Below are 13,015 nucleotides of genomic sequence, written 5' to 3' on the forward strand. Positions count from 1 at the left end.
ACCAGGAATTCACAAGAGCTTAAACATCTTTGCATTCCTCCACCTTTCTTCTGCTTGAGGATGCCCACAGGTGCTGAGTTGGGTGAATGTCTGGAGGGGACATACTTTGCCCGTCCATCACTGTCACCTTCCTCAGCAAGAAGGCACCTGTTAAACCACCATGCAGCCCAGTTTCCTAAAGGAAGTGAACATGTTCATTCATCCATCCATTTGCTACCGCTTGTCCCTTTCGGGCTTTCGGGGGGTGTCGGAGCCTACACTATATTGCCAAAAGTATTTGGCCACCCATCCAAATGATGAGAATCAGGTGTCTTAATCACTTGGCCTTGTCATGTTGGTTTGGAGGTTGCTAGGAGAACGGTACATTGCGGACTGCATCGTGCCGAGTGTGAAATTTGGTGGAGGAGGAATTATGGTGTGGGGTTGTTTTTCAGGAGTTGGGCTTGGCCCCTTAGTTCCAGTGAAAGGAACTTTGAATGCTCCAGGATACCAAAACATTTTGGACAATTCCATGCTCCCAACCTTGTGGGAAAAGTTTAGAGCGGGCCCGTTCCTCTTCCAACATGACTGTGCACCAGTGCACAAAGCAAGGTCCATAAAGACATGGATGACAGAGTCCGGTGTGGATGAACTTGACTGGCTTGCACAGAATCCTGACCTGAACCCGGTAGAACACCTTTGGTATGAATTAGAACGGAGACTGAGAGCCAGGCCTTCTTGAACAATATCAGTGTGTGACCTCACCAATGCGCTTTTGGAAGAATGGTGGACAATTCCTATAAACACACTCCGCAACCTTGTGGACAGCCTTCCCAGAAGAGTTGAAGCTGTAATAGCTGCAAAAGGTGGACCAACATCATATTGAACCCTATGGGTTAGGAATGGGATGGCACTTCAAGTTCATATGTGAGTCAAAGCAGGTGGCCAAATAATGTATCTCAGCTGCATTAGGGCGGTAGGCGGGGTACACCCTGGACAAGTCACCACCTCATCACAGGGGGAAGTAAACATGTTCAGTTTGTATTTTACCTTGATGAACTGCAGCTCTCCCAATGATGACATCACTTTACATTGCATCCTCAGACCATGATGCCACCGCAACTATTCTTGACTATAGGCAAGACAATTACTCACTTGTGTTGAATGTGTGTTGACTCATTGGCAGTGGACAGCATATACACACTTCTCAACAATCTGTACACAAACTACTCCAATATGCATCCAATTTGTTTCTCTAGTGTTACCTTTTGAGAAGATATACTGTAATGAAAACGTTTGCTGAATCGAGAGTTGTGTGTTTTAGGAAATGTTCAGTCATGTGTCATTTAGCAAAATTGATAGCAGCCGCAACTTCCTCCGGAGAGCAGATCCCTTTTCCCTTCTGTCGCCTGGCTGTCAATGTGAGCTGAAACCTCATTTGTAAACAACTGAAAGCTAAAGGACATATAACCGCAATCAAGTCTTAAGCCCAGCTCTTCATCTGAAGCAGCCACTGATGCCATCTACCTGCAGATCAATAGCGCCGATTGACTGAGTAGCCTCGGCTGCCGTGGCACAGCTACTTCTTTTCAATCATTTATTTACTGTTTGACCCTGCTGCCTCTTGTCAATATAGCAGAGAGAATTCCCAATCCCCACTGAGCCCCTTACAGAGTGTTTAAAATCAGCCTGACAGCTCGTAAACGTTTGGTGCAGTGGCGCCTGCCACCACATGAGGTCCAAATCTTGTCAAGGTCACCCCATGATTGGACGTCCTCTACTGCAAGACATTCCAAAACTGTAGGAATGTAAAAACATCGTATTTTCTTTCTTTTTGACTGGATGTCATAGTGGTGTTGTACACACGCATGGTATTCTTCATGAACGAATGCAAAAATGCAAATGGCAGCCTGACTGATTTATGTGTAAATTACACTCCCCCTCATTGCACGCACCGCAGAATCATTAAGATGTTACTGATGCCTGACTATATGCAGCCCGGTTGCCTAGGAACGAGCTAAAACATGGCTCTGGTGCAGGGGGCGCACTGGGAGGCAAGTCCTGTATCACTGTCGCTTCAATAATTAACGCCGGGGAAACCAAATACTGCATTTACTTATTCATAAAGAAAGCAGGAAAAACACAGAAATGAGAGAAGGGAAATATATAATGAAATGCAGGATTAATGAATGGGTTCTGTTACAAAACGGAAAGAACAGAGAAAGCAACGTAACTCTCAATGTCTATAATTTTCAGGCCCCTCTCATTTGGTGTATTAGTAAATACATGTCAGTCAAAGAAGAGAAGACAGATGGAAAGAGAAAAAAAAAAGATCTCAACACCTGCACTGTTGGCCCGAGACGGCCCGGGTTTGTGTGTTTAGGTCGGGACAAAAGAGAAATGGGGTGTGCCTACTGATCAGGTGTCCTTCATTTTATTTCATTAAGTTAACGTACGGAAAATAACATGATGAAACCCTGGCTCATCGACGGAATATATACCAACCCCACCAGGCAAAACACTAAAGATGGCTTCATGGATGGTCAAATGACCTAAAACATACAGCAAAGACAATGGAGTGACTCAAGAAGAATCACATCCTTGAGTGGCTTAGCCAGGAACAGACCATTCAAATTTTTTTACCATTTTCAAAAAAATTCCAGATATTCCTGTAATTCCCTAATACAATTTACTAATTCAACATTTCTTGACCGATTTCAACAATTCCAACATCAACCAATTCAGCTCATTCAGGACATTCATGCTGCTAATCATTTTCCAAAAAATCCCGCTTTTCCCAAATTTCCAGAAAGTTCCCATTGAAATAAATGGGACATTTTTCCAAGTTGCACAATTCCCACATTTTTCAACCTATTAAAACCATTCCAACATCAACACATTCCACTCATCCTGGACATTCAAACTAACACTTTCCCAAGTTCCAAACCAAATTCCGGTTTTCCTGGAAATTCAAACTCATCAACATTCAAACATTCAAACTATTCTTACATTCATACTGCATTCTGTCAGCATTTCAGTTCAACTTCAGCATTGGAGCATTCATACACAATTCCTTCAGGAATTGCCTCTTCTAGTTTAAAGGCCTACTGAAATGATTTTTATTTATTTAAACGGGGATAGCAGATCCATTCTATGTGTCATACTTGATCATTTCGCGATATTGCCATATTTTTGCTGAAAGGATTTAGTAGAGAACATCGACGATAAAGTTCGCAACTTTTGGTCGCTGATAAAAAAAAGCCTTGCCTGTACCGGAAGTAGCGTGACGTCAAAGGTTGAAAGGCTCCTCACATTTCCCCATTGTTTACACCAGAAGCGAGAGCGATTCGGACCGAGAAAGCGACGATTACCTCATTAATTTGAGCGAGGATGAAAGATTCGTGGATGAGGAACGTGAGAGTGAAGGACTAGAGTGCAGTGCAGGATGTATCTTTTTTCGCTCTGACCGTAGCTTAGGTACAAGGGCTCATTGGATTCCACACTCTCTACTTTTTCTATTGTGGATCACGGATTTGTATTTTAAACCACCTCGGATACTATATCGTCTTGAAAACGAGAGTCGAGAACGCGAAATGGACATTCACAGTGACTTTTATCTCCACGACAATACATCGGCGAAGCACTTTAGCTACGGAGCTAACGTGATAGCATCGGGCTTAACTGCAGATAGAAACTAAAGAAATAAACCCCTGACTGGAAGGATAGACAGAAAATCAACAATACTATTAAACACTGGACCTGTAACTACACGGTTAATGCTTTCCAGGCTGGCGAAGCTTAACAATGCTGTTGCTAATGACGCCATTGAAGCTAACTTAGCTACGGGACCTCACAGAGCTATGCTAAAAACATTAGCTATCCACCAATGCCAGCCAGCCCTCATCTGCTCATCAACACCCGTGCTCACCTGCGTTCCAGCGATCGACGGAGCGACGAAGGACTTCACCAGATCATCGATGCGGCCGGCGGCTAGCGTCGTATAGCGCGTCTGCTATCCAAGTCAAAGTCCTTCTGGCTGTGTTGCTGCAGCCAGCCGCTAATACACCGATCCCACCTACAGCTTTCTTCTTTGTAGTCTTCATTGTTCATTAAACAAATTGCGAAAGATTCACCAACACAGATGTCCAGCATACTGTGGAATTTTGCGATGAAAACAGAGCTTTTTGTATTGGATACAATGGTGTCCGAATACTTCCGTTTCAACCATTGACGTCACGCGCATACGTCATCATACATAGACGTTTTCAACCGGAAGTTTCGCGGGAAATTTAAAATTGCACTTTATAAGTTAACCCAGCCGTATTGGCATGTGTTGCAATGTTAAGATTTCATCATTGATATATAAACTATCAGACTGCGTGGTCGGTAGTAGTGGGTTTCAGTAGGCCTTTAATGGTATTTTTCTGCATTTGTTTTTATATTCTGTCTTTCTCAGCGTTAGGATAAACCTACTATGAAACATCTGGACTGTTTAATTTCTTTCTTTCTCCGATCACTGAAGATGGGTAATGAGAATTACAGCATGATAATGACCCAAAACACAGCAACAACTTAAAGGGGAGCTGTGATTAATTTAGTCTTTTTCTAACTTATAAATGTTGTTACAATGTTTGATATTAATGTTCAACGACTCCACAGACGTGCCAATATTCGATAAGTCTATAAATCGGATTATTAATGAAAATGAACTTGATAACGTCACCAGTTGGCTGCGTTGCTACAAGCTACAAGAGTGGTCCTTCTTTGCATGGGTTTCAACAGCTGCAGGCGTTTGTACTACATGCACAAAAACGATAATGATAAGCGCGGTAAAACTCCTGACGGTTAGTATTATCGTATTAAATTAATCTCCTAATTATAATTAAACTAATTATGATTGATAACCAAACTTTGACAAAATAATTGACCGACTAGCGTTAGCTTGTGAGCGAGCTCAATTGCTGAAATGAAAACAAGAGACATTAACGTCTTTTTCCGTTAAGAAACTCACATTGAAAAAAAAGTCTGTTCTGTCTTTGCACAAAACGATGAATATAAACTTCACAGGGTTGGGTTAAAAGTGGGAGATGCCAAGTGCCAGCCTCAAAACCCATATTGGAAAACCATGATGCAAAACCAACTTTGTTTACCTATTGGTAACTGTTTTTTTTGTATTTGGGATCTGCATAGGTCTCAAAAATTTGAATTTATGGCATGGAGAGGCATGGTGGAGATATTTATAAAACAATCTTGCCAATTTTGCCAAACTAGCTGTTAGGAATTTGCAAAACCTGTGATGTTTTTCCCAAGTCGGAAATCAGCAGATATCTCCATATATACTAGAACTAGAGATTTACCCAAAGAGCTTTGCGCCAGTCCACCATTGTAGTCTCACGCTGTAGTCAATAAGTTCCTTATTTTTCTCTATCCTCTTGTTGTGGGGCAGACTGTCTCCTACATGCACATGCATCCTCCGCTGTTGCCATTTCTAATACAAATGAGCGTATAGTTCTAACATATCTCTCAGTGTGAAAAACTACAACATGACTGGCGGGTCGAAGACACAGTCGAAGTGGAGGCACGTAAATTACACTGCCCGCAAAACGGTTAATCCTGAAGAGGCCGGCTTGAAGATGGTCTGTAAAACAAAATATACGCAACATTTTCACCAAAGAACCACCATTACATGTTATGTAGACCACAAGGAAGTGTTTTAAATGTAGATTAAAAAAATCCTAATGACCCATTTTAGGGGAAACTGCACTTAAGAAGACAAAACTTTTTTTTTTTTTTTTTGCACTCTAACATGTCAAAATCTACTCGTTCGAGGTGGCTAGCAATGCAGCTAATGAGCGCAATCAATTATTCCTAATCACTAAAAATATATTCAAAAACATTGTTATTGTGAGAGCGAACACTGACGAACTCTTTTTCTAGTGTACTAACACATCGGAGTGCTACGGTATTAGCTGTCAGCGAGCTATGGAAAGAGATAAGCCAGCTTTTACATCAGCAGGAGTTGCGTTTCAGTTTGTAATGCTCAACATAAGGCGACAGGACACCAATCTCTACTGACTGAAAACATGAACAGTCATATTACAGTATCTGTAAAGTAGTAGCCCACATTTCATGTTTTGTCTGTATACAGCTAGCCAGACAGCATTTGTACTGTAGTTGTAATAAGACACATGACATCCTGCGTGTATCATGATCAATATTAAAGTGTGACTGCTGGGCGAGAACGTTTTTTTCCGATTTATTTGGGGTAATCACTCCATTTATGTCAAAATAGTTTGGCTCCAAGTTCCACTTTTTCAGCTTCGAGTTACGTTGACCTCACTCTCTCAGCTACCGTCTGCTCCAATGTTTCACTCTCTCTTCGTGCTCGCTTCTAGAAGCAGTAGTTCATCCTCCGTATATTCAGGTTCAAAAAGATACGGTTGTGAATCCTCATTTGTCCAAAAATAGTCGTCTTTGTTGTCTGCTACCAAGTCTGCCATGATTACAACACAGTCATGTTGGTTTCCGGAAGTAGGAACACCCATTTGTTGCCAGAAACCGGAAGTGCGCTGCTATGGAAACAGAAATGAATGCTCGGAAGAAGCCAGTTCCAGCAATGATTAAAATGACCAAAATACGGTAAATATTGTACATATTACATTTTGATATGAACATGTCTGCTACTACATTTTTTATAAACTTGCACTGTGTATACAAAGTGTTGATTTAGAAGAAGACTACAACGGTGACTCCCATTAGACGCATTTAAGTGTTTTTTTTAACCATTTTTTAAATCCTAAAAAAAATATTCTGTCTTATAATGATTGTGATTGATAGGGTAAAAAATAAATAAAAAAGTGTGTTCCCCTTTACAGAGCAATGGACCAAAATACCTCCTTCAAGTAGTCACAATTGTTTTCGTTATTAAATACTAGGGGTGTAACAGTTTGTGTATTTGTATTGAACCGTTTCGGTACGGGGGGTTCGGTTCGGTTCGGAGGTGTACCGAACGAGTTTCCACACGAACATATTAAGCTAAGCTAAAGTCTTAACAAGCTGCTCTGCTTCCTTCTGCCTGTCTCTGTCAGTACACAGCACCCAGCATTGTGCCACCCACACAACCATCTGATTGGTTACATACAGAGTGGTAACAGCCAATCAGCAGTGCGTATTCAGAGCGCATGTAGTCGGTGCTTAGCGTTTAGCAGGTAAGCATCAGGCAGCGGCCTCTCCCCAAATTATAATAAACACCTCCCAGTCAACTACTAGTAACATCACTATGAGCCCGTTGACGTTCTAGAAATATAAACTGCAGCTCAGCTCGCTCGCAGTCCTGGCTTGAGGTGAAGGCTAATTCGCTTTTAGCGTAACGTTAGCTCATTTTGCGGTGTGTGTGTGTGTGTGTGCGTGTGTGTGTGTGTGTGTGTGTGTGTGTGTGTGTGTGTGTGTGTGTGTGTGTGTGTGTGTTACAGACAGCAAAGCCCTGTCTGTCTGTTATTTCACTTTACCTTTTTCTGTGTTGATTGAGCTGTGTTGAAGCAGCAAAAAAGGGCATTATGTTAAATGAAGAGTTTCTGTCTCTGATAGTTGATATAATAATGTAACTGCATCATAAAGCCTACATCAACTCCATGGTGTTCAGGGATGAATAGTTTCTCCTATTGCTATTGTACTATTTTTTTCAGCTATAGTTACATTAATCATTAGTAATGGAGCAGCCTAGTTTTGAATGGCAGGGTCCCTGCTATCACATGTTGATAATATAACATTTACATAATAAAAATGGCTTCCCAAATGCTGTAATAAATTAAGTATGATGAGTTGACTTGAAACTGTTTAATGTTGCACTTTTTATATGTAGAATAAACGTTTCGTCATTTTATTTAATCTGAGCAACAACTTGAGGCAGTTTAATGTTGATTAACGTGGGCATAATTATTAGTGTTCCCAATGTTAAAAGGATAAAGCCATTGTTTACAAATTTGGTAAGTAAATAACCAAAACATTTATATTTTGTTGTTTTCTTACCGTACCGAAAATGAACCGAACCGTGACCTCTAAACCGAGGGACGTACCGAACCGAAATTTTTGTGTACCGTTACACCCCTATTAAATACAAATATGTTCAATGTTTTTTCAGATTTTTTGTGTTGATGTTCTGTTTCTGTCAAAATAAATCTAATGAGGCATAGGCTAGAGGGAAAGTTATCAGTTCATTTCGGTGTTGGGACGTGGATTCTGGTGGACAATTAATTCAAAGGGAACTCATTTAATGTTGCTGATTTTCATATTCGTGTGTCACGTTTTCTTTACACTCTAGCCCTGATACTTAAAAAGTGTCCCATGGCAACTGCAGGTCATGTGTTGAGAGATGATGTATGTACCTGCATTTTGGAGGTAATGAGGTGCACACTTGTGGATGCAGCCGCTGCTTATGGAGCTGTGGAGATGCAGTTACCTCAGCATTTAATTGATTAATAGTTGCAATTATTTGGACAGGAAGATCAATCCAACATAGAAGCTGGCGGGAAGGTCGTGCCAAAGGGATTGTCCCCTCTTTTGGGAACAACGTGGGCCATATGGTTGTGTTTGTGTGTGGTGGAGAAGGAGAGATTTGGGGGAGTTGAACGGTTGTTTGTAAGCACAGAGAAATGCTGAGTGTCTCTCCAGGCAGGATTCATCAACACAGTCCAAATTATTTTGCCCACCCCCCTTCCCTCCGATGACACTACTCATATCGTTCCATATCTGCAGCTGAGTCTCTCAAATTGTCCTTGCCAAACACCCCAACAAAGAGCTGGCAGCTACACACCAAGAGCCAGCTTGACCAAAATGGCTGTGCACGTGTGTGTGTGTGTGTGTGTGTGTGTGTGTGTGTGTGTGTGTGTGTGTGTGTGTGTGTGTGTGTGTGTGTGTGTGTGTGTGTGTGTGTGTGTGTGTGTGTGTGTGTGTGGTTAGGGGACTTTCCACTTTCCAGTCTGTGGACAGATGGAGAGACTGGGATGCATGCAGGAGGCAAGCTGGCGTGAGTTAGTGTTTGTGCGTGTGTGCGTTTGTGTGTGTGTGTGTGCACGTTTGTATTTGGAAAGTAACACCTTCCCTGTCCAGCTATGACCTTGACAGCGAGTGCAGACCGGTCAGCAGCACCCCGTTTTAGACCAAGCAGAAAAGTTTGATGTGTTTTAGTTTGCTTTGCAATTTTTAGGGGGTGGATTTCCATTTTCAAAAGTTGGAAAAGTCAACCCAAACCACTAGCCTGGATCGGTTTGGCACATTTCCGTTGGGAGAGCGCCCACGCTGGTAAGATTTTTACACACAGTGGTTGTGTTTTCTATTCGGGCTCCAGTAATCTGGAATGCCCTTCCGGTAACAGTAAGAGATGCTACCTCAGTAGAAGCATTTAATTCCCATTTTAAAACTCATTTGTATACGCTAGCCTTTAAATAGACCCCCTTTTAGACCAGTTGATCTGCCATCTCTTTTCTGCTCTGCCCCCCTCTCCTGTGTGGAGAGGTTATTAGGTGACCACAGATGATGCGCTAACTGTTCAAAGTCGGGAACCGGGGTGGACCACTCATCTGTGCATCAGTTGGGGACGTCTCTGCGCTACTGACTTGTCTCCACTCAAGATGATCCCCTGTTGGACCCACTATGGACTGGACTCTCACTATTAACACTATTAACTAGATCCACTCGACGTCCATTGCACTGGTCGCCCAGGGGGGTCCCAACATCTACAGTCCCCTCCAAGGTTTCTCATTGTATCCCATTGGGTTGAGTTTTTTCTTGTCCTGATATGGGATCTGAGTTGAGGATGTCGTTGTGGCTTGTGCAGCCCTTTGAGACACTTGTGATTTAGGGCAATATAAATACACTTTGATTGATCAAGTTTGTCTATGTGGAGGGAGATGTGGCCAGCGCTGTCTGCAGGAGCAAAGGTCACCACCTCTATCTATGGTGCTGAGGACAGAGCACCATCAGACGGGGGCGTGGCAGTGCTGACGGCGAGACACAGCTGGCAGGTGGTTAGATTTCACAGGTGGTACGTGTTAATCTAATCATCTGTTGTCTTTAACAGTAAGCGGCCGGGAGCAGGAGGGGAGAGAGGATACAGACGTGACTGAAAAGTCACGTTCTGCGGGAGAAAGATTGTGATAAAAACCTATGTTTTTAAAACCTTGTTAAAACCTGCATGCTTGACTTCTGAGCCGTGTCTGACAGGGGGACTGCGAGGACGCAACTTCCACAGTCTACTAAATAATTGGTGTGTTACACCAAATGGGAGAAAATCAAAAGGCTGAAGTTAGCTTAGCAGTTTTCAGAAATGTATTTTTTCTTTGTTTTTGTCAAGCTGCTCCACCACCCCTGAGTATTTAGTTGCTTTCCAATACATGCTTCCGACCTTCGGCGTATTTCAACCAATCAGATTACGGGGAACTCACAGCCCTACCACTGCAACCAAGCTCGTCCAACAAACAATCTGGCATGAACATTGAGACGGATGCTGAAAATTAGTAGAATTGACGTTTAATTTAGAAAAATGGTTCGTAGGTGTGCATGGGGCACTTGTAATGTGGATATATGATCTACAGAGAGATTGGAAAGAGCAAGACTCTCCATATCCAAAACCAAAGACAGACTATGAGAAATGTCTTTGTTGGATAAAAGCTAGCTTGTGGGAGACTGTATTTTTAACTTAACCTGAAAAAACATCAACAAGCACAAGGCTGTTTGTTCGAAGGTTAATTCAGTAATTGAATGAAAAATTAATGTTCAGGAGATCCCATAGTTAAAGCTTTACGTCCATAAATCAAAAATGATTACATTATTTATCTTCTTATAGGTGTTGTTTGCTTTATTGACGACACAGGCATTTGTTTGTAGTAAGGGTGCACGATATGCAGTACAGGCCAAAAGTTTGGACACACCTCCTCATTCAATGAGTTTTCTTTATTTTCATGACTATTTACATTGCAGATTGTCACTGAATGCATCAAAACTATAAATGAACACATGTGGAGTTAGGTACTTAACAAAAAATGGTGAAATAACTGAAAACATGATTTATATTCTTCAAAATAGACACCTTTTGTTCTGATGACTGCTTTGCACACTTCTGGCATTCTGTAGTCACCTGAAATGGTTTTCACTTCACAGTTGTGCCTTGTCAGGGTTGATTAGTGGAATTTCTTGCTTTATCAATGGGGTTGGGACCATCGGTTGTGTTGTGAATGAGAAGGTGTGTCCAAACGTTTGGCCTGTACTGTATACCAGACCGATTATGAAGTCACACAGATAACATAAAAAAAAAAGCTCTGATAAAAAATGTTTTCAAAAATGTTAAAAACGCTCCAATGAGGCGAGACTACCCATACTGTGCTGAAGGTGGGTTAGGGTAAACGAATTAAGCGCTCCTGCCTCGTATGATGTTCCAAAATGCCCCTAAAGATCATTAATTCGTCATCATTTATTTTACTGTTTTCAGCACCGAAGGCTTGGAATAACCTACAATCGAATCTTCAACTTCAAACCCTTGTTACATTAAATTAGTTTAAAGCTTCTGTGAAAGGATTGCAGTCTACATTGTCTGTATGCACATGTGTAATGTGAGCAAGTTTTAATGTTGTAAATTTGATGTTTTATGTGTTGTTTACGGTTTTTAATGTAACCTTGCTGCTGCCCTCTTGGTCAGGTCTCCCTTGGAAAAGAGATCTTTGATCTCAAGGGGATTTTACCTGGTTAAATAAAGGCTAAATAGAAATAAAATACTGTATCTCACTGAAGAATGTAAATTATTTTAAAAAATGTCACAAAATCCCATAAAAATTCCAAGGCATTGGGTTTGTTTTTTTTAAGTTTTCAACTTTCTAAGTACCGGTTTGTACACTGTTTAAGCACCGATTTTGTACTGGTATTGTTTAAAATGTAAATGACACCCATCCCTAAGCAAGACATAAGCGTCACTGATTTATGGATGTGATGTTAGCTCTACCATATTGTGATGTCATATTTAGTTCGGACAAGAACACATTCACAGTTTGTCAAATCTACTATTGTTTCACCCCTTCTTAACTCCAGATGTACACAAATTACAGTCAAATCTACATTTTAAAAATAAATAATAGATATAAATATAAATTATTGGTATCAGTCTTGAGAAGCAGAAAGTTATCAGTATCGAAATGTTGTCACTTCAGGCCAACTGAAGAAACTTTCTGTAATAGTGGGGGGTTTTAATGGTAAAGAGTTTTTTTTTACATCACGTCTCTCCCTTATTGTGGCTCTCTCTCAGGGTGGTTACAGTCACTAACAATGATAGCATAAATAATCTTCTATTTTTCCTGGGATATTTAAATGTGTACTCTATGTGGTGGGTTATTTTTCTGCATTGACCACCAGCACTTCGCATCAACATGCACATTGCAATTTTGGTCATCATTAATGTAGTAGCCTTGGGTAAAGTAGTATGGCCCACATAGCTACAACAGATTTTCAGCATCGGGAAGGAAAAACATTATAAATTTTACATGAAACTTGAGTAATTGATAGCTGATTTTTGCCATATTTGACAAAAGTGTGTGGGGCATGACAATGGTTACCAAGTGGGCTTAGCGGGCAAAATAGGAAGCATTCATTGAAGGCATATGTAAAAAAGAACCTGTGAAAAAATGTATGTGTCCACCCTCACCTGATTTGATGTGAATGCTGGGGCTTCGGATTTTTCCCGCCTGGTTTTCGGCGGTGCAGAAGTACTCGTTGTCATGAATGATGCTGTTGTAGGCAGACGGAGAGAAGGGGTAGAGCTGGAGAGTGCCGTTGGCGTGCACGTGGCGGATGTGGGGTACGTCGTAAATGTCGTCTCCGGCAGCCAGGTACCAGCGCAGGACGGCATGGGGGGCGCCGCCCGCGGGGCAGGGCAGGGACACCCCCACCGAGCTGGAGAAGGTCACCCGCTGCAGGGATGCGTTCACAAAGTACAGTCGCGTAGAGACAACATCCTCACTGTTGACTGTTTGAATGAGAGAAAAAGACACGT

General features: G+C 41.7%; 1 protein-coding gene across 3 annotated transcripts in view; it reads right to left on the bottom strand.

Moving 5' to 3' along the window:
- The window catches only part of dscaml1 (Down syndrome cell adhesion molecule like 1), a 332,167-nt gene that overhangs the window by 293,929 nt on the left and 25,223 nt on the right, over window positions 1-13,015 (bottom strand). For all 3 annotated transcript variants that reach the window (XR_009827441.1, XM_062060149.1, XM_062060148.1), the window contains exon 2: window positions 12,668-12,988. Coding sequence is in view for 2 of the 3 variants with exons in the window: in XM_062060149.1 (XP_061916133.1) it covers window positions 12,668-12,988 (321 nt within the window). In the remaining variant the exon portion in view is untranslated. The remainder of the gene's footprint in view (window positions 1-12,667; window positions 12,989-13,015) is intronic.

Source organism: Entelurus aequoreus, linkage group LG10 (assembly GCF_033978785.1).
Source record: "Entelurus aequoreus isolate RoL-2023_Sb linkage group LG10, RoL_Eaeq_v1.1, whole genome shotgun sequence".
NCBI lineage: Eukaryota > Metazoa > Chordata > Actinopteri > Syngnathiformes > Syngnathidae > Entelurus > Entelurus aequoreus.